The sequence below is a fragment of the Ursus arctos genome, unplaced genomic scaffold, assembly GCF_023065955.2.
Source record: "Ursus arctos isolate Adak ecotype North America unplaced genomic scaffold, UrsArc2.0 scaffold_5, whole genome shotgun sequence".
NCBI lineage: Eukaryota > Metazoa > Chordata > Mammalia > Carnivora > Ursidae > Ursus > Ursus arctos.
In genome coordinates this window covers 60,648,086-60,671,207 of record NW_026623067.1, presented here as the reverse complement: position 1 = coordinate 60,671,207, position 23,122 = coordinate 60,648,086, and the positions used below count along the sequence as shown (strand labels likewise).

The 23,122-nt window shown below is 39.8% G+C and overlaps 1 protein-coding gene across 1 annotated transcript in view; it reads right to left on the bottom strand.

Moving 5' to 3' along the window:
• Window positions 1-23,122, bottom strand: part of IQGAP2 (IQ motif containing GTPase activating protein 2) — a 273,778-nt gene that overhangs the window by 51,672 nt on the left and 198,984 nt on the right. The window contains exons 14-18 of the mRNA XM_026498758.4: window positions 20,015-20,105; window positions 14,557-14,724; window positions 11,649-11,791; window positions 9,591-9,761; window positions 141-224 (exon numbers count right to left, since the gene is read on the bottom strand). Of these exons, the coding sequence (XP_026354543.3) occupies window positions 141-224; window positions 9,591-9,761; window positions 11,649-11,791; window positions 14,557-14,724; window positions 20,015-20,105 (657 nt within the window). The remainder of the gene's footprint in view (window positions 1-140; window positions 225-9,590; window positions 9,762-11,648; window positions 11,792-14,556; window positions 14,725-20,014; window positions 20,106-23,122) is intronic.

The following is a 23,122-nucleotide window of genomic DNA, read 5'->3' as shown; positions in this document are numbered from 1 at the left end:
ATGTGGGACTCAAACCTGGGAATTAACTCCGACTTCGAGACTCCTATGTACTCTTTCTATAATTTGTCTTCCAGGAGCAAAACTAAAATGAAGAGAAAGGTTTAAGTCAAGCACTTGATAAGGTAGGAAGGGATGTTTACCTTCACAATAGAATCAATATTATCAATCAACATTTGCCGCCTGCGCGAATATGCTTTCCGTTGTTTATGTCCCTTCCAAAAAGCCTGTGGGGAAGAACAAGTAACAGAATTACTTATGTGCAACAGTTTCCCACTTAATTTCAGAAAACGCAAGAACAGAGTACATCTCAGGAGACACTGCGTTGGGACACTGTCAGGGGCCCTCCCTTCCAAATCTCATGTAGACACCGTCACTGGGAGGTGGACATTATACTGAACCAGCTCACAGCTTGTCCCAAACTTGGGACAGCACATGTACCAGGTAGAAGCCCAGTTTCCCATTTGAAAGCTTAATTTTACTGAGGCTCTGGGTGACAAGAAGTAATAATAAAATGGAATTTCCCTGAAACATACAAAGAGATTAACTGAGTACTGCTATCATGTGGTAACAATGGAAGATGCTTCGGAATCATGACTAGTAAGTATCTTTACTCCAGCAAGGGACCCACGGTGGCCCAGACCCAGGAAGATAAAGGCTTGACGAATTTGTAACTCTGGATTCCTGAACAAAGGAGTGCTGTGATTGATCATTTATTATCTTATCTATTTCTACATGATGATTAGTGATGCTTCATCAACAAAGCTTTACTAGGTTATCACCATTAAAGAGGACTTTTATAGGCGACATTTACAAAAACTAGACACAAACTGGTATCTTTAGAATGATTAAATACAAAACTAATTAAAGTTTATTCCAATTCATTTTTGAGAATCTTTTTATTGAAACATAACTTTGTAACTCATTTCAATTCTCTGGTTTTGTTTTCATGTTGGAAATGAAATACAAGTTTCTTGTTAAAAAAGACAAATACAAAAAAAATTATTTTTACAAATTTCATGTTTACATATGTCAATCTACCTCATTCATTCTTTTAAAAACAAGGCATGTGGAATTTTATTACCACTTAAAAATATGTCTTATAATGATTAAAAACAAAACAGTTACTATGGTAAAAAAAAAAAAAAATCAACTGAGCACTTGTTCCAGACTTCTCTCAATTCAAATCCCTAGAAATGACAAAGTATTGAAAAAAATACTTTCCTTTTTGAAATAATTAGAAACTTACAGGCAACTCCAAAAATACTAGCGCTCCATGTAACCCTCACCCAGCTTCCCCTAATGGTAACATCTTACAAACAGGCTTTTAAAGCAATTCACTATAGTGTTAGAAAAGAAAGCATATGGATCAACAACGCTGAGGGGTCCTGGAAGAGAGAGGATAGCTGGAATTGGACTTACAGAGGGGACCCCAGAACCAACATCTACAAAAATGTCAGAACATCTACAAACAATGTGGGATGGCCCTACGCTTGAGGGAGCCTCAGGCTGTGGTCAGCATGACTTTGGGAAAGTTGTTATCTTATCCACTTGTCAAGCAGTGAATAAAAAAGCAGAGATGGGGGGGGGGGGTTCAGGTAAAGTACAAAGGAATACAGCCTTTTTGAGGGCATTTAACAATATCAGATTTAACATTATTTAGCCTTTCTCCTAGTATTTCTAATTTTCTTCGTATTGAGCCCAAGAAAAGCACCAGTAGAGAAGAACTATATAGAAAGGTTTTCGCTGCGGCATTGCTTGTAGTACTACACATGTGCATAGAGCAGAACGTTTACAAAGGGGGAAACAGATCGACTGCAACCGCACTCTCAGGGAGGGATGCTACCTGGCAGTTACGGAGAATGAAACAGGGTCATGTCTACGTATGTTCTATACCTTGAGGAACGAGAGGGTCTCCAAGATCCAAGGCAAACAAGGACATTGTAGTTTGCCACACACACTAGGATATGACTTGTTAACAAAAAAGAAAAACATAAAATAATAATATATATCTCCAAGCAAAGAATCTGTACTCAATGCAAGATGATGTATTAGCATATAATAGAGAAAGGGTGTAGAGCAAAATGTGCCTATGTACCTACCCCTACGTTGACCTACTCTACAAAAAAACTATTAATTTTTCGTTATGTATTGTCTGAAATGGGCAAACCTAGGGGTATGCATATACAACCTATTATTGTAAACAACCTGTATGCACAGTATTAGGTATTTTGTATGGATTCTTCCATCAAGATAGGCTAAGAGACTGGGGATTACTAGCTAAACAGTTGATATTTAAAATGGATAGCTACTGTCAAATTGCCCTCCAAAGAGTGTATGATAGACATTTGTTTTCCCAGGGTCTCAGTGAACTGACGAAAATTAAAAAGATTGACGATGTCCAAACTGACTGATAAACACTGCTGCTTCATTTTTATTTATACTTTGATCTTTAGCAAAGTGTAGAAACTTTACCTTCCTACACATACTTTTACCCTACCCCATTTATGATACTTTATTTTGTCTATATACATATTTAGAACCACATAAGACAGTGTTACATTTTTTACTTCAACTGTCAAACATAATTAAAGAAATTCAAGAGTAGAAGGAAAATGTGTTTACTCACAATTTTACTTTCATTGTTCTTTTTTCCTTCCCGATTTTCCAAAATTCTTTTATCATTTTCTTTTCTGTTTAGAGAACTTTCTTTGTTATTCTTTAAGGCAGGGTATGCTAGTGATAAGTTCTATTAATTTTCCTCTTCATCTGAGGATGCCTTCATTTTCCCTTCATTCCTAAGGATTATTTTCGGTGGATAACGAATACTACGTTGGACGGTTCTTTACTTTCCATGTTGTGCCATTTGTCCTCATTTCCATAAATCCTTATGAAAAAATCTTCTGTCATGAGAACTGTTTTCCCCCCATAGCTAAGTTGTCATCTCTATTTCATTGCTTTAAAGGTTTAAAAAAATTTTTTTTCAGAAGTTTGTGATGCGTCTTTGGGTACATTTCTTTGAATTTATCCTCTTTGGGATTTACTCAGCTTCTTGAATTTGTGGTTCTGGGTCTTTGACCACACACAGGAACTTTTCAGACAGTTTTTACTTCAGGCTTTTTCAGTACTTCCCCCTTTCTCTTCTCCTCTGAAACTCTGATGACACAAACGTTAAATCTTTTGTTATGGTCCCACAGATGCCTTGAGGCTCTGTTCATTGTTTTTTCAAACTTTTCTCTCTGTTGTTCAGATCTAGCAATTTCTATCATTTTATTCTCCAGTTCACTAATTTGGTCCGGTGCTCCCTCCATTTTGCTGTTGAGTCCACCAAGTTTTTTTATATGTTGTTCTATGTCTTAGCTCTAATTTTTTTTTTCCCATCTCCTATTTCTTTGCTGAGACTTCCTATTTTTTCCTTTGTTTCAAGTGTGTTCATAATTGCTTACTGTAACACGGCAGCTTTAAAATCTTTGTCAGGTAATTATAACATCTCTGTCATCTGTATTGGCATCTTTTTTTTTTTTTTTAAGATTTTATTTATTTGCAAGACAGAGAGAGGTAGAACACAGAGGGAGAGTGAGAGGGAAAAGCAGACTCCCTGCTGAGCAGAGAGCCCAACGTGGGGCTCCATCCTAGGACCCTGAGATCATGACCCCAACAGAAATCAGATGTTAACTGACTGAGCCAACCAGGCGCCCCTGTATTGGCATCTATTAATTGTCTTTTAAAATTTACAGTTCGCTTGGTTCTTGAAATGTTTGTTATTGATGGAAATGTGGACAAATTGGATATTATGTGATGACTAACAAGACACTGGATCTTATTTAACCTATACTAGGTGGTTTTCCCTGATATTGTTCTGGGAAGGGAAAGGGGTGGTGTGCTGCCTCATTACTGGGAACCAGGGGTGGAAGTTCAGGTTCTCTACCTAGCCTCTATTGACATCTGAGGTGGGGGCTGCTTATTACGGCTGTGTGGCAGCTGGGAGCTCTAAATACCCCCTCATGGTTGTGCCAACTCCACTCTGCCCAGGAGGGCAGTGGTGTCGTGTTACTGCTCCTCATGTGGCCTCCACTGAGAGCAGAAGGCTTTACAAAAGGTGGCCTCATTACTACTGGGTTGTGATCAAAGTCCTGACTCTCCATCATGCCTTCTTTGACATCACCCAGCAAGGAAAGGGAGGGTTGCCACTTTACTGTTTGTGAGCACGGAAGTTCATGCTCTGTGGGTACCTGGTTACCTTGTTAGAGACTACCAGGGTGGAAGGCCGAGCTCTCGACTCTGTGGCATGATTGGTGTGGGGTCACAGTTCTGTGGTTTTTTTTTTTTTTTTTTTTTTTCTGTGCTGTTTGGCTAGAGTAGATGATTATTGTCTAAAAGGTTTGTCTTTCTGGGCTGCACCTTTCCCGGTCCTTTGGCTACAGACAACAGGCTTTTGTTGGAGTTTCTGCCTGCACTCACTGGCATTGCCATGTTGCCAGTCTCTGCAGCAACAAGTCTGAGATATATGAAGCTAAAAGAAAACCACAGAACGCACCTCCATGACCTTCCTTGGGACTCAAGGTTCCCAAGCCAGTCTGCCTTTCCTCTCTCATTCTTTTCACAGTGTTATGTTTGTTTACAAATAATGTCTGGGGCTTTTAGCTGTGCTTAGAGGAAAGAATAGGGAAAAGTAGCTGTATTCTGTATTCCCAGAAGTGGGAGTTGAGCCCAAGTAGTTTTTAAGTACCCAATGTTTTAGAGTTTCCTATACTATTAAGGCCATATGAATTTATTCCTTGACAGATTACAAGATTAAAAAAAATCAGAAATGTAAAAAGTAGTTATGATTCATGAGGGCCACCTGAAAAACTATTAAAACTGAGTTCTTATAACTTGTAATTAGTTATAAAAAATACAAACACACACACACACAAATTTTCTGCATGTGAAAAACAACACAATAAAAAAAGATGACATTTATGATCGCAAAAAAATAACTAATGGAGTAAACTTAAGAAACGGGAATAAATTTAATGCTATATGGTGGGAAAGATATATACTGATTACTGAACTGGAAAAATTCATTATTGTAGAGATGCCAATCTTCTCGAATAAACTAAAACCTCAATGTAATTATTACAGAAAATTCAGGAATGGGTCTGGAACTTTACCAGCTACCTTTGCACCAACTATTGAAATGAGCATGTGTTTTTGTCCTTTAAGCTATTATGATGATAAAGAATTATACAGGAAGGTAAATTATTGAGGATTTAAGACTGGAGTGAGCTTCACAGTCCTTCTCAAACTGTAATATGTACACAAGATCATCAGATGGTCTTTTTAAAATGCAGATTTGAATTTTGTGGGTCTGGGTGGGGCTTCCAGGTAATGACGGTGCTAGCAAATGCTCCACATTTCAAGTAATAAAGATCTAAGCAAAGATAAAGGATTTTTAATTGATGGCCCATTTAGTAAATGCCACCGTGGGATCTGTCGGTGTGGCATCTCCGAGGTGATGGGAAAAGCTGATCTCTGATGTCATCAACAATCGCTTGCAAAAGTGGCCTGAAGGCTATAGCGATTAGGGGAAGGGGACCCTAACTGTGGGTTACTGGATTCCATGGCAAGTTAACTAGTAACACATTCATTGGGATGGGTCTCATTGGTGCTTCCTATGTTTTAGTGGGTAACACTTTTAAAGCACAGAAATGTGAAAAAATATATAAGACATATCCTATTTTTAATCTAAACTGAAAACAAATAAAGTATTAGGATTAGTTCAAGTTCTTCCTTCTGCTTTTCTGGAATTATCTAAACTCCAGAAACACTCTGAATCTCATTAGCTCAGATTCACAAATCTTCTGGAAAATCTGTCACAGTGAAGGCTGATGTAATACTGATGCATTCTTGCAGTGGTAGAATGAACCCATTTGTCCATTCTGTACAATTTTTTAATGTACTAAGGATTCAATGCTCAACAAGAGGATTTTCCTGGAGATTTCATTTTGTATTTCATCTGTTTATTGATTACATAGATTTTTCTGGAATCATTCTACACTTACAAATATTTTTATTGTTACTTTCCCAAACCAAGGCAACTTTGCTGGGTATAGAATTTTTGGTCTACAGAAGCAGAATACTATTTGCCTCTTATTTGTCAAAATACACATTCTTTTTTCAGTTTGTGAGCTTTGGTTCCACCACAACTGGCTTTTCTTATTCAGTGCTAATAGAACTCCTGTGGTATGCCATGAGATTGCGGGCTTTTCTAATTAGATGCTGTTTATTAAAAACGATTATGGTTATAAAGTTGGGAGAAAGGAATTATTGATGAAAATGCAAAAGGAGACAAAATTCTAAACCATAAAGCCATTCACAAGCAGCTCTTTGCAGACAATTAGAGACAGAATGTGTTTACAGAAGTGTCAACCTCCTTCTCTGACTGGTGTAAGAACTTGTGGGAAAATTTTTAACAGCCATCTTTTTGTTACTTTTCTTTTTCTTACCATAAACATATTTTCTGTGTAATGCATATTTAACAACATACTCTTTCAAAATATCTAGACCTCAGAGGTTACTGCTCTGTTTTACAGATTTTATAATTGTCGAATCTCTAGAAAATCTGGCTTGCTAAATTGGTTGCCTTGTTTGGTAATTGGGCACCCAGCACAGTAATATTCAAATTGCCAACTCCAACTCCTGAAGCACAAATTCTTGTGTGATCTCTTCACCAAGGATCCACTGATCTTCCAGAGTAGTCACTTACATTAACACAAAATGATGAAGGACTGTCCCATCAGGTCACCCCCTTCCTCCCCACTCTCTTGCTGCTCTGGGCAATCTGAAAGTTGCTTCAGAGAACCTGGCTTCTCTTTCTTTGCCAGGATGTTTGTGGCGCTCTCTGAAGTTCAGTAATTTCCTAATTCCCAGGGCTAAGTTTGGGTGTTTGTCACTATTATGGCTTTTCCTAAGAAGTGGCATTCCAGCTTTCCTCAGTTCAAGGAAAAAAAAAATACCACAGCTATCTATTTCTTCCCATTCAGTTTTGCTGATCCCTTCCTGTATCATAGCAGCAATCTCAATGTTGGCCCTGTCCTTGGAGCCAAGATCTCTTCATTTCTGACACTACTGAGCACCCAAGGGCCACACACTGTGCCAAGTCTGTTATGTGAATTATCCCACCTCATTCTCACAACCCAGCCACAAAATGAGTATTACCATTTTCAGATGAGAATGTGCATTTCAAACGATCTATTTTTTTCCACAACTTTTTGTGAGAGTTTTTTCAAGCTGTCCACATGCTGCAGTTATTCTTTATATTTGTTGTCATTCTGCAGTCGTGAGTTCATTTACATTCTACAATGTCACTATTTCTTTTCCTCTCTTTCGATATCAGTTTTCTTTTGATGTTTTGTCTTGTTTCACTAAGTCCATGTCTTATTCAATTCCTTGAAAGCATGAAAGAGCTTCAGCATAAAAATTCTTCCGTCTCTTGGAGTAAGAGTGTTCTTAAATGTTGGTTGACTTAATTTATATTTATAACTTATATCCATTTTCCTTTTTTTTTTTTTTTGAAATAAAATACTCCTTTTTGTTTGAGATCATTTCCTGGCTCACTCGTTTGTAAATGTAGGCAATGTTACCAGGGCCTTCTCACTGCTCAAAAATAGTATGGCTTTTTCTCTCTCACTGCTCTCAAGAGATTCTTTGTCTCTCTGCAGGGAGAGAGATAGGACACCTTACCTTACAGGGGAAAAATCATATGAATGACAGTGAATTTCTCATGAGTCACCTTGGGTACCTTCTGATATATTCTATAAGTACTCGAGACAGAGGACTGGGTAATGACGCCATAAATTCTCTGTACCACTATTCAGTTCTTTGGGAGGAGACCCAAGCATGGTGGAGCTGGGGTGTGGCTGGCCTCAGCCTGGGAGCCTTCTCTCTAAATTTGTTAAGACTACTGTGTCTGGGACTGATTCAGTCAGCTAGGAAGGTTGAGCTCTTTTATGGAGGGGAAGTCCTCACATTTCAGATCATCCCCTAATTCAAGGTGAATCGGCCACAATGACAAAAAAATGAGAGTAGCATAATACCCTTTGGGTCATGGTCTTCTGGTTTTGTGGGTCAGCAAGTTTATGCTGAATACGTTTTCATCTCCAGTCTATAGCTTGCCTTTATACCTCCTGCCCTCATTAGAAAACCCCCAGAAGAGTAGGAAAAAAAAAAAAAGGAAGTATGGGCGACTTCACGGTTCTATGGCTTCTTCTCCAATATTACTGATTCTGCTGAGATGGAGGAAAAAAGGCTCCAGATCATTGCTTCTGCCGTTCTGCCAAGCCCTCTCATGACTTCGGCCCTGGGTCCCAGTATCAGACGGATTTTATACCAGTATGCTCCACAGAATGTCCTCCAAATACAACACTGCACCATGCGCTGAGACTGGACAGCGTAGCGTTGGTCCAACTTGTGTCTTAAATTCTGTGTAAAATTAGAGCTTTAGCATCAGTGTAGAGGATTCTATCTTCAGGCCTTTTTTTTTTTTTTCCACTTCCTGTGTGTTTTGCCTACCATTTGTTTAAAGAAGAAATAAAGTGGAAAACTTACGGGTTCAGCTAAGAAAAATTCTTCGTCAAGCTTATGGGAGAACTTTCTTCTAAAAATTAATCAGGTTAAAATTAGACATCTTAAGCTCTGAGGAAATTCAAATATTTGAGCACCTATCATACACAAGACCCAAGAATATAAAAATTTTAAAAACTTATTTTCTGCCCTGGATGATATTAAAGTTAGGTGAAGAAAGCAGATAAGTACACCAATGATCACAAAAGAGGGATCTTCAACTTAAAAACTTCCATTTGGGGAAATTTCTCAGTTATTGGCCAATGCAAAAGCCCATCAAATGCTGTCCATCAATAACAGTATCACTTTGGATGCACACACGAGAAAGACACACAGCCCTTTGGAAGCCAGCATGGTGGTTGGTAGAGCGTGGTAGCGAAATACAGAGGAGAAACATCTAAATTTGGCCAGTTCCTCTCCTGGCAACCAGAAAGTTCAGAGTAGTCATGCAAGCTTAAGAACAACTCAAAACCAACCAGTCAGGAAAGGAGGACTTCTCCTGCAGGCCTAAATGAAGAGTATGTAAGGGAGAAGATATTCTTGGAGAGGCTAACTCCATTTCATTAGCTCTTCTACTCTTTCAGTCTAGAAGAACATAGAAACAGGTGTCACTCAATATCCACTGGCCACTGAAAAACCAATTCATAAAGCACCTGGTTAAAAGTAGATGACACAAGGAGATCCAGCTTTTTAGAGAAACAGGATTTCAACTCTGATCTGAGAAGTCCCTCTGGCTCCAACTAGGTTGGTGGCAGGCAGACCTTTGCCAGTCTGCAGTGGCCCTTGATGGTCTCCAAAGGTGAAAGATCATTCAACGTCCTTCTCATCTCTGAGCCTTAATAAAGCAGATTTGGGGGCAATGATTAAGGGAAAAATCTGCAGTCAGATTTGTTAGTTAGAATGCTGGTAGTTGACTGTCACACTACCAGATGGAAGGTCTTCAGGGGACAGGACAGTTTGCCGTAACTAGTGGTAGGTGGTTCACATACCTGTATTTTGACCACAGGCTTTTCTTGTTCATACAAATATGATTTCCTAGCTTCGTACTCTTTCCTAAGAAGGGATCCTGCACTTGTGGCTTGAAGGCGAAGGAGCAAATCATCAGACGCAGACCACATCTTCTCGCGAACATAATCTGTTGTGACTTTCTCAACAATGTCCTGGCAAGAGATATTTCTTATGGTTACACTTCACACATCAGGTGAAAGGAGCATAGAGAATAGCTTCTGGAGATTATATCTCTGAGAAAATGATATGCATAACTCTTTGTGGCCTGGTTTAAAAACAGATTTGACCAGAGCCAAGGGATGAACTGGCTGAGCTTCCTTCTAGCGACATGCTTTTGGAATCCTCTGAACTTGGTGCTGAGGTGCTCTGAGAATTTGGTTGAGCGATCTCAGGATCTGGAGGCGGAGATGCTGTCAAGGACCAGGTGTGAAGCCTGAGCTCCCGGAGTGTAAACGGGACAAGGATGATCACAGTGTAAATGCGTCACCTCCTCCCTCCCCAGGCTGCCAAGGAAAAGACTGCAGTGGCCATGAAGCCTTCTGGCTCCTCTGCCCCCTTTCTTGTCCAGGCCAGCGTAAGCAGACCTCTGCAATGAGCCCGGAGCCGCTCAAAATAAACTTAGGGGAAAATAAAAGACTTGGGGCAGAAGGAAAGGGGGTGGGAGAGGAGAGACAGGCGACCATGGCCAGACAGGGGAAACCCTGTCTGAATGAGAATGAATGAGGAAAAAGGAGAAGGGGGACTGTGAAAAGTCTTTATGCGGATTACGAACTGGGTTTGCTTTTTATGTTCTTCGAGAGATGTGAGCCAAGACTGGACTCGCTTCTGTGGCCGATGCCTCTCATCCAGTGTGACTGGAATCAACGGTGCTTAATTTAAAAAAGTAAAACTGACATCACAGAAAATGTTTAAAAGCCTTTAAAAGAAGACATATTTATTGTCATGAAATCAGTACTTTTAGATTGTCTGGAAGAATTTTTTTTTTTTTTAAACAGTGTAGACCTTCCACTTTTTAAGAATCCTAACAGAAAGATGCTCAGTTTCACAAAGTTACTCCTAAGGCATCTTTGGACCCCACTGGAGCAATTGTTGGCTTCGAATGTTAACCCTTTGATGCTGCTCTTCACAGTGCGATACCTCTTTTCAACTATAGCATCTGGTTTTTACCTATTGTCCACAGTTTCATTTTTCTACAAAGTAGCACTGACAATGCACTGCCACCATTGTATTTTCTTGTAAACTGTGGCAATGTTGAGTATTTGAAGTGAGTGAATTAACTATCTTCTTCACTGTCTTCTTGTCATTCGGGATTTCTGGTGGCACTGTCAGCCCCAGGCCACAGATTTGTCTGAGTTTTAGCAAATATCATACTGGTGATTCACTCCACAAAGTTGCTATCCTGCAGTATCTTTGATGCTGGTGACTTCTAACAATTTTATAAGACTTATGTTTGTGTGTTTTTTCTTTTCTTTTTTTTTTTGTTCCAAAATGGAACTAAACTATTATTAGTATTTTCTCTTTAAACATACTACAGTGCATGGATCAAACAGCAATTTTCACATCTTGTGGGGTTCAACTTTGGTCTCAAGTCCAAAGCAATCTTGTGAAGATCTTTTCGAGAGTATTTCCCCCACAGAAAGCATTACTGACTTTTTTAAAGGACATACATATCTCTGTGACAGGTTGTGAGGGGGAAAGAAATAAGACTTATCTAAATACTGACCATCAAGAAATTATTACTAATTGAGTTTTGTGTCAAGGCAAACCTGAAGATTGATTTTTTAGGATAATGTACCATTCCAAACAAACTACAAAAGCTTTCTTCCCCTTGCTCTGTCTGATGGTCGTATGCCAATATGGAAATCATTGTAAAAGTTAGCAGCCATGCAGCTGTGTCCAACAGCATTCATGAAGACTTTACTCTGTGTCCAGGCTTTGATAAGTCAGTTATTTCCTCTCGTCACTTTCATGATTCAAAAATAGAAAAGAATCACACTTATTTTTTCATAGCACAGATTCATTAAACACGAACCTCCTACCTCAATTTCTTTTGCCATGAGCCACGATTCTTTAGGCAAGTATGGTTCAGGTGTGACCCAGGAACTCTCTTTTGAATCGATGTTGTAGTAGTACTCATATTTATCCTGCAGGCTGAGTTTGAGCCATGAACCTTCAGTAGACACTAAAGAAAGAAGTTTGTTACATTCTAGAGAGAAACACTGAACCCTTCAACATCAATGTAGTTGCTCCAATACGTAAAATAATCTAATGAACAATTTTTACCAAGCATTCAGATGGCCTAAGTTAAAATAATGAGAATCACTAAAATGGAGTGAATTCTATGTATTCAATGGCAGCTCAACTCAGCCAAATCAAGAGGAGGACAGAGAAATGTCTAACGCTAGGGCTCTGGACCTTAAACTTCTCAAGAGGACGAGAGGAGTCATAAATGGCCAACAAGAAGGAAATCAAACAAACAATATATGTCCCTGGTAGATGTGAACAGCACGACAAACGGACAGAGGAGACCAATGAGCAAGAATCTTCCTTGCTTAGGAAGTCTTTCAGCGACTTCTCTGAGAAGGAGTGACCTGGAAGGACTGTGATCCATTATTTAGGGAAAGCCAATGATCTGCATTAAACCAAAGCAGAAGTGACTCATCTTTGCAGACAACTTTATCCAAAGTAAAAACACTAAGGTCACTAAGTAGGGAGAAGGAAGATGTCCTGTTTTGACTCACCTTGTTCTACACAACCACACAAAATTAGAAAAAAAAATTGCAGAAAGGGCTTAATTTGGGGGGAAGGATGTACTAGAAAAAAAAATCCCTGGCACTCATGGCTTAATTAGTTAAGAAGAGTATCTCCTCCTCATGAATCCCTGGGCTTTATTTCCTATTTAGAAATCTTTTTATTTTGTTGAATGGCCATGATTCCTGTCCCAGACCAGTGAGCTGAAAACAACAAAAATACACATAAAAATGATCTGACCTAGATCAACCTAAGCCCACCGCTATCAAGTGAGCCTTAGACTAAATGTCTTTATAGGGTAATCTAAGTTCAAGTGAATTTCCTTACAGAATATTTAAATGGATTCACATAACTTAACAGGGGTAACTTCAAGGCCCCTGAATGTGTGTTGATTCTTTATTTGGTTCTCAGTGCTCCTCAACTGTTCTGTTTGTCACTGCCCAGGAAAAGAGATGTATCTCTTTTCAAATGGGCAGCCGGACAGCTGTTATCTGTGCAGAAATGCTGGCCTACTAGAGCATACACTGTACAGTCAAATTAGTATGATCACAAGTAATCATTATGGATCTCAGGTAACTCCTAGGTTTCTGAATTGGGAATCTGGGGATATATGACTACATGCACCAGAACATGGCACAAAGGAAGAGCAGTAGGCAAGGGTTGCAGAGAGAAGATAAATTAAGCTTAGGCCAAGGCGGACTTGAAACTGAACTTAACTCCTGCAGTAATACTGTTGTACAATTCTTTCTCCATGAAGGATGGGGTTGGGGACACTATGCTGACCCTGGATGAAGAGATGTGAAGGGAACAGAGAGGGGCTCAAGGGTGATCAGATGCCAAGTAAGAAAGAATGGCCAACAGCCCTCCTCACGCTTCACTAACGGGCAATTTGCTGAATTGAAGGGTGCAATCTCTGAGTTGGAAATACATCAGACTGACTTAGAAGTACATAGGCTACCATGGGAAAGACCTCCAGTTGAACTAAAAAAAAAGAAACTTTCCTCCAATTCTACTTCTCAGGCCATACACTGTCATAGTAGCTTTCTAAAGAAGAGAAGTCCATGACCTATGATGTGGTGCAAATAAACACCAGCCTGTGAGTCAGGAGACCCCTGGATCCTTGACAGGACACGAGGGTCTCAGTAACAATGTACTGAAGGAACGGTGTACTGACTATCAAGAATTAACCTCTTTAGGGGCGCCTGGGTGGCACAGCAGTTAAGCGTCTGCCTTCGGCTCAGGGCGTGATCCCGGCATTGTGGGATCGAGCCCTACATCAGGCTCTTCCGCTATGAGCCTGCGAACTCTCCCACTCCCCCTGCTTGTGTTCCCTCTCTCGCTGGCTGTCTCTATCTCTGTCGAATAAATAAAATCTTTAGAAAAAAAAAAAGAATTAACCTCTTTGGGTTTGTCATAGTCTCCCTGTGACCACAATCTCATGAATGTGCATTAAATCCGAAAACTGAGTGTAAAAGGCTCATGATCTCAAAGATACTTTCCAGAGCTAACATGTCATGGTCTGCCATTGGACTGAACAGGCATACATACTCGCCGAGGTTACTGATCTACTCCCTTGGAGACCAGTTCACTCTACTTTATTCCAATATTCAAAATTACTCTTTACTCCTACTTAAGACTGTGTGCAATCACGTACTTGTTTCAAAAAGGATAAAGAGAAATATGTGTGTAAAAATCAGTTTGTATCACTAGAGAAATGGATCAACATGGAAACCCTAGATAAAGCAGAATCTCCTTAAATACTGTATTTTCTCAAGTTTATGATAACACCCATGCACAGCCACCAAGTTAATTTGAGCTATTCAAAAAACCAAAAAGCTATGTCTAAAAATTTTTCTTTTTCAAGACAAAAAAATATTTTATTTTTTTCTAAAAGATTTCATGTATTTATTTGAGAGAGAGAGAGAGAGAGCTGGGGGAGAGGCAGAGGGAGAGGGAGAAGCAGATTCTCCGCTGAGCAGGGAGATTGATGCAGGATTTGATCCCAGGATCCCTGAGATCATGACCTGAGCCAAAGGCAGACGCTTAATCAACTGAGCCACCCAGGAGCCCAAGACAAAAAAATATTTTGGAAATGTTCATTTGAAAGCAGTATTTGTCTTAAAATTAATGTAATACCACAGACAGCATCATATTCAAAATGAAATTTAGCTGGTGTTAAATATCTAAAAAGCTTACCACTTTTAGATTTGTGCTCTTTTGCCTTTGCAAGGGCATCACAGTACCTGTCAGCACACTCAGGTATTATGTCATTTGTGTTAGACACAGAAGACTTCAAAACAGACAAAATATCACTTGGCTTTTCTTTCTCCAAACACTGATTAACATCGATGACCAGTGTAACCCCTGCATAATGAAAAAAAAAAACTTCTGTTAGTGGTTATCTTCTACTTACCCTAGAGGTGTGCAAAGATATAATTAAACCTTTCAGGAACGCATTGGCATTACAGCTTGTTACCCTTTCAGAGATTGCAACACATATACCCAAGAATCACCAGCTCACCTGCCAGGTTAGGTTTAAGAAGAACAAGGTCCCACCAGAGGACAGTTTATTAAAAATCATGGTATGTCCAGGTTACTCTCGTGTGGTGTGAAGGCACCAGGTCCTACTCACTGTGGTGATCGCTAGGTGGGGTAAACGCATACCAACAGTAGATATGCAGTCCTTGCGTAGGTCATCAATCAGTATTTTAGAACTAATTTTAGAACTAATCTTATGAAGACATTTATTTATTTTAGAAGAAGTAAAAATCCTGATATTCTCTTGTACACTTCACAAGATTTGTCATTAACAACCTAAACAAATGTTCCAGAAAGGCAACAGGTATAGCTGGTGGACATATGCAATCAACTTAATTCTGAAGCCAATTTAGACCTAGAAAACATCTTATCCCATTTAAAATTTCTGCCTCTCCCCACACTGAACTCTTCATTGTCTAAACAAAGTTAACATGGTGAATTCTTTATTATTCACTTTAGTTCCAGCTAAGACTATTCTGGTCCAACCAATGAAAGTACTGTTTTCACAAACCATAAAGGCACTGAATTAGAAATCTAGAATGAAACATGAGAGACTATGGACTATGAGAAACAAACTGAGGGCCTCAGAGGGGAGGGGGGTGGGGGAATGGGATAGACTGGTGATGGGTAGTAAGGAGGGCACGTATTGCATGGTGCACTGGGTGTTATACACAACTAATGAATCATCGAGCCTTACACTGGAAACCGGGGATGTACTGTATGGTGACTAACATAATATAATAAAAAATCATTTAATAAAAAAAAAAGAAAAAAAAAGAAAAAAAAAGAAATCTAGACCAAAAAAATGGAAGGAACCAGGTTAAAATACTTTGTGGACAAAAAAAGTTTTTGATAAAAAGGCAAGAGATGGATATTCTTTCTTTTTTTTTAAAACACACACATGTCAAACTCTACCATACAAATGCTTAATGGTATATTGATGTCATCAAATTATGTTCACACATCCATGAAAGTACGAAAGCTGAAGGGTCAAGAAAAATGGAGTTTGACTTTCAACCGCCTGGAATCAAGGTTATGCAAATCTGGAAGAGCACATTTAGAATCAAGAACTGTAGCAAACTTTAACTGCGGCAGAACAAATGGGATAGCAGTATGCCCTTGTGCTTATAGGAGTTAATAGGAACAGACCAACAGTTCCCCTTTCCTCTTCTCCAGGAAAGCTTTCCAGGATGGGAGAAATGTGGTCCTGGTGTTTGAGAGGTCTGTGGTCTCAGAGAAGCAGAAGGAAAAAGTAAATGACAAAGAATCCTCACATGAATTACATCTGACAACTTCATCTAACCCAGGAAAACGGTGTATTCCCTAAAAGATGGGTATAATAAAGGCACACACTTCTTGGATCTAGAAATGTGCTTTATCATCGAGTACTGACAAATAGGGGGCCCACAGTTTCATTTTCTAGGGAACTGAAGCCTACTCCTCCTCTTAAAAGAACCATTTTCCATGAAAATCTAAAGCCCTGGAGAAAACCCTAAGAGAACAGTGTCTCTTCCTGCTCATCATTTTATCCACAGTCCCTAGTACACTATAGGCGCTTAATGTTTGCTGAGGGCTGCCAAAAGAGTCCTTCCTGTCACTCTACCGTGCTATAATACCCTGAGTGATATGTTCACATACAACGGAGGTGTTTGGGCTTCTCTGTTCCTGCACTAAAATGGCCTTAAACTCCTCTGCTTTTTCGTTTTCTCTTCCTGTCCTGCCAGTTCTCTTCTTGCTGCTGTATGCTCGCACAGAGCAGCCAACATCTCACTGCCTGGTAATTCGTGTATTCTGATGTGCTCTGAGCTGGGAAGAGACGCAACCAAACTTGTTAGCATTATGCCTAAGATACGCACACACAGGCTCCAGGTATCTGTTCGAGGGGGCCCCAGTGAGTAGAGGACACCAGGTCCAGGGGCCAGGCTTTGAGACATCTATTCTGATTGCTTTTTTGCTTCATCTGTGGATGTGGTTTAGTTCCAGTAATGGAAGATGTCAGAGGGATGATCTACACAAAGTCAGGTATGTTTGTGGTAGGGGACAAATTAAGAAACCTCCCCTAAATCTCCTAGGAGACCTGAAAGAACTGTTTGTGTTACATCTTAAGCCATATACTGGCAGTCTTTATCTAAGGCATGTATCCTCTCTGAAATAATCCCTAGCAGGCCAAAAAATTGGTTCTTGGGGAGAACGGGCAAAAATACCGTTTTGTGTATAAAGCATAGCCTACATATGGTACATAAACAGATACACAATATATCTGTGGTATTAAAATTTCATGGTGGGAAGTAGTTAGGGCAAGGCTATCTAAAAAGATTCCTCAGGGTACAATAATGGGAGAAGGTTGGGAAATACTGCTCTCAGGAGTCAAAAGTAGAGACAGACCTACTTTCAGAAAGCAAGACCTCCAGTGGACATGAACACGGACCCAAACGTAGGAGACTTGAGTTACTCTGCCCTTTTAAGTCTTGCCTGTGGTCGCATACAGGGCAACACTTTTTCTTTTATCAGATTGTCTGGGAGTGGGTTTGAGGCTTACGACACGTGAGAAGAATCTGTTTCAAGTCAATCAAGTTAAGTTAATCAAAGTCAAGTCAAGTTAATCAAGTCAAGTTAATCAAAAAGATTAAAATCCTTTTTGGCAAACTGGAAAAATCTCATCTCAATGTCGGAATACGGAACGTTTTACTTCAGAACATCTTTTTGGTGTTACATATCATAGACGATACTAGGCCAACCCTTCCAGGCACAGGACAGAGATGCAAGACAGGATTTTAAATGTGCACCTTTGGATTACACGGTCAACATACTTGAAAAAGCCTCTGCATTTCAGAGTCAGTAGAACCATGAGCCTCAATAGAAAAAACAGAACCAACTTCACATTTTCAGGCCACATGTAGGAGGAACATGAATAAAATGAATGAAATGACTTCTGAATTGGTTTGGTTTCTAAGCGAAAGAGTGTAACCCTTTCAGGCTGTTTGAGTGTCTATTCTACAAATCTCATTTCTTAAAAGTATTTCTTCCAACTATGGCTTCCTTCAGTTTTATATTTAAATCTAAATCTCTTATGGACACACCTCAAATTTACTTTATTTTTCCTTAAGGATTAGAGTGCTAGGTCAGAAAGACTTCAAAGACCCTAAGGGTATAAAAGTTCAGGTTGGAGAAGGGCACATATTTTTTTCCAGGCTAAGGAAATAAAAACCAGATGTTCCCCAGGGATGTTTCCAAAGTTTAAAAGCACATCTTTGGGGGCAAGACTAAGCCATCTCAACAGTATTCTATGACCTGATACAACAGGATACACCCTAACTGTGTCATGAATGGACAGGTTAATGAACCACACTTCCAGGAATCTTCATTTAGGTAAGTTATTTGTATATGCAGAGTGTTAGTAAATCATTCTTGAAGCTGCTTTAGGACACCATGTGATTTTTCATACTATTCCTCTATGAATAAAAAGGCTTAGAATAAAATTAAAAGCTTAATCATTTGAGCCAATGAAGGGATTCGGCCAGTTGCTGAGTATGTCTATTCCGCTTAGGCATTCTAGCCCTGCGGAAGTAATCGTGGCTGGTTTGAGGACTCACTGGGAGAGAGAATGAACTAAAACCCCACCAATCACCTGTGAGCCCCTGTTCTGACTGGTGGACCACAGGGACATTTTGAGTTTCCTAGAATTAGGGTCAGTTCAGAGACAGTGTCCTGTAATCCCTGAACAGTCTGAGTGTGTCCTTTCCCCTTGGCACAGCCGCCACAGTCAAAGATCGTAGACCTCCTTAGGGGAAGCTCGGAGGAAAGATGAACTGTATAAAATTTTGATAGTGTAGCAGTCTGTTCTCAAGAGGACCTGGTCTCTCCTTCATTCAGGGGGTTCTTGGTCTGTAAATGGCTTAAGTATGGGAATCGATGTAGGGGCCATGGCTGTCTGCTCTTGTTATTCAAGTTACACTCCTATTCATTTGACCTAGAACTCCTCTCCCACTTGTACAAATCAAGTATGAATTTAGGAGACAGTCTGTTTCATTTCTAGGAACACCATAGTCAATCAGCCAAGTCCACTGGTCTCTGTGAGTCATTATTCTTTTTCTTTTAATGTTTGTTTATTATATTATGTTAGTCACCATACAGTACATCCCTGGTTTCTGATGTAAAGTTCGATGATTCATTAGTTGCGTATAACACCCAGTGCACCATGCAATACATGCCCTCCTTACTACCCATCACCGGCCTACCCCATTCCCCCACCCCCTCCCCTCTGAAGCCCTCAGTTTGTTTCTCAGAGTCCATAGTCTCTCATGCTTCATTCCCCCTTCTGATTACCCCCCCTTTCTTTATCCCTTTCTTCCCCTACCAATCTTCCTAGTTCTTATGCTCCACAGATGAGAGAAATCATATCATAATTGTCTTTCTCTGCTTGTGTGAGTCATTATTCTGATGACGGCTTTGACTCTGCTGTCCATTACAGTAAGCACACCCCCTTGCCTTTGGTGATAAAGTGCTGCCACCTGGCCTCTGGGGCCTGCTACAGATTTTGGACTTGAGAGTCTCTCCAAAACTGCATGACCCAATTCCTTAAAATAAATCTCCCTCTTTCTCTATATATGTGTGTAAGTAGATACTACATGCTTTCCAGAGAAAAAACTATTTATCTACACATGCACACAGATACAGGACTATATATGCAGCTCTGTTCCCCCCGCCCCGCCCCGGCCCAGAGAAAAATATATATGTAGTTAGTTTTGTTTCCCTGGAAAATCATGACTAATACAATGGAAGGCACGGGAGGGAGGAAAGGTATTTACTAAGCAGATTGGGCTCATTTCCTAAGGATCGAGATATAAAAAGGGCTTGATCACACTACACATTTGAGAGCTTAGAAACCATTTTTTGCTTTCTGGATTTTGCTCAGCATTAGTACCTAACCGTTGAAAACAGTGCCACCACCAAGGAATCTTATTTTTGTACATACATTCAACAAATGAAATTGCTAAGGATCCAAATCTTTTCAGATATTAAAACTACATAATTTAAAAAATTATTTAAATAAAAAATAATTCAGTGGCTTAACCAGCAGGGCACATGGGGCCAGCAAAAGGAGATGAGGGCTTACATTGTTTTGCTTTGTCCTTGTCCATGTTGGCCTCATTGACCGCATGCTGTATCTCGTCCAGCCAAAGAACTTTGGAAACACTCTCAGGGTCCTGGGAATATTGTCATAGAATACAAGAAAGAACAGTGAATGATGATGAAGCAGAATCAATAACTGCTTTGCAAGAGCTCATTTTTATAGTTTCTACAAACTCTTATTCAGCACCTACCAAGCACTGTCATACACTGTACAAACTATTAATGCAATAACCCCCAAATCCAACCTCTTCTCCCTTCTCTGCTGTCACCCCTTCAGTCCAGCCTACCATCATCTCCCCCCCCCCCCCCCCCCCCCGGACGGGAGCATTGGCCTATTTGTCTTTGTTGCTTCCAAGACCGCCTTCTACCACAGTGGTCCCCTACAGAGAAGCACATGATCTCTTTGAAATGGACATCTCACTGGAGGATCCCTCTGCTTAAACTCCTCCACAGGTTCCCCCCCCTCCCCCCCGCACATAGGAGAAAACAAACTTCCTTCCCAGGGACCGTGGGGATCTAACAATGCAGTCCTGCTGACCCCTCTGGCTTCTCTCACACTCCTCTATCGCCTGTCCCAGACCTGCACCCCAGTCTCCTTCAGATCCCAGCATTCTACCCCAGCTGTGTGGTTGTTGACTCTTTCTGACCACTCAGGCCTTAATTCAAATGCCACCTCCTCCATGGGGGGGGGGAGCCTTTTCTGAATATTCTCCCCCTTCATCACTAACTGTGGTACCCAAGGTGGCCCCAAGTACCACAGGATCTTTTAAATTTGAAGGATACAATGACACTTGACATTTATCAGACATAGAGACAAAAATAAGGCAAAGAACCCTCAAGGAGCTAACAGTTTAGTAGCAAAGACAAATTTATCTAAAAATAATTTTAACACAATGTGATCAGGGTAATAATAGCTATAGATACATAATCTAGAAATAGTCAAGAAAAGATTAACTTATAGTAGGGGTGAATTACAGGGGAAGAAAATAGTAGCCAACGACAGCTACAGAATGGAAGTGATAAAAGCAATCAAAAGCTATTAAGCTATCTTTATGATTTATTTTACTTTTGGGTTGATTCTGATAATCATAGTACTAATATGGTACTGGCATATAATGTAATTAAACGGGACTTCCAGACAGCAACTGCCAAGATTACACAAACTTGCCCAAGATTACAAGTAAATACTATCAGGAAAAACGAAATATTTTCAGGGAAGAAGAGACATTCATTTTTAAACAATGGGGACATTTGCCCATGTGTAGTATTAAGTATCATGTGCTAAGTGCAAAAGCAAGGTTGTGACGAACAGGAAGTATCTCATCAGAGCTACGGAGAACCAGCTTTATCACTTCGGACTCATGATGGATGGATGGGTCGCAGGAAGGAGAAATAACATTCACCACCTCCTCCGGGAGGCTTCAATACTATTTCCCTCAGAGACTAACCTGAGATAACGTTTGTGGAAAGCACTCTGAAAATGAGACAAAGAATATATTATTTCATCCTGTGACATCTGGGCTAATGGAGACCATTGGGGAAGGCTTGGCACCTGCTTCCACAATCATCTCCAGCTTGATCTGTCACATGGGAACTTTCACCTGTTAGCAAGAGTCTCCATTTCTTAAGAGAATGGATGGGAAGGATTCAAACAGGAAGCAAGATAGGAAGTTGAAGACTACAGGAAGAATGAAGAGACAGGGGAGTAGGAGCTATTTTTTTCTTTTTTCAAGGTCAAAGAGAACACAAACACTTCTCCCAAGCTCAGCCTAAAAACTATCTTCCACACAAGTTCATTTATGTTTCAGTTTTTTTGGAAGAGTATTTACCAAATTCCCTCATAACTTACACTGTAGAAGATGCACCATACAAACTTTTGCCCAGATGAGAAGTTAACCACCCCACTTCGAAGCTTAAAGTATCCATTTTATAGGGCAAAGCAAAGAGAAACTTGACAAATCAAATGAATTTAAGTCAACAGTCTAAATCATGACTCATTACACTAAAGGATGCTAGAGTTAAATACAAAACCAGGAGTAAAAACCGAATCCTATCAGTTTAAGGTCTCCTTTTAAATTGCTCACTAGAAGCCTGGAACTATATTTACAGGATGGTCAGGGCTCCAGCTCTAGCTGAAGAGCCAGATTCAACATATGCGTTACAAATGGATTAAGTAATGAGAAGCGAGGCCATCTGTAAATCAAATCATAAATTCCTGAATTTAGAGGAGTCCTAGACAATTAAACAAAAAAGCATCCTTTTCAATATTTTGTGGCATTTGGTTATTATTTCTGCAATGAAATAGCTTTCAGTCTAAGCTTCTGTTACCATGTATTATGTAGTTGAAATATTAGACGCCAACTTTTGATGGTAAAACTGTTCTTTGTGTGATGAAATTTAATCAAGTGTGAAAAGTTTACACAGATCAATTCCTTCCTGGCTTACCTCTCAGCCTGGAAGTCTTATGTGAAACCTACATTTTCTGATTCTTGCTGCATTTTATATGCAACATGCTGTTGGATTGTTCGGCTTAGCGTTAACCTTAAGTTGTGTTAATTACAGAAAAATCTGTTACAATGCAGTTTTTTTTTTTTTACTACACGTTAAATCATATCCTCCAGGAAATAACTACTCATATAAGTTTATATGTTGTGCAACACTGTGATCAGACTAAACACTACTGAGTTGCACACTTAAGATGGTCAATTATAAGTTACACCTATTTTGCCGCAATTAAAAAAAAAAGATTATAGACCTGCTCACCAACAACCATGGAATAAACAGAGTTCTCTGCATTTCAATGTTGTATCGTGACTTCAGTTTAACCCACAAGTATGTTGAGTTATGGCAAAGTCTGGCCAAGGAGTGATGACAAATTCAGACCAATGCGACACTGATGGAGAATTTTCAAAGTCGTCAAGCTCTTACATTTAGCTTCCTAAAAAATGCTTGCTTTCCATGATTCATTTCATTTATAATTATGTAAAGAGCTTAAGAATTAAGATTTCAAAGAGCTGGGAGGATAAGAAAAGGATAATTTCTGACAGCTCAATTACTGAGTAGAAATTACACTCTGGAACTGTGTGTTTTA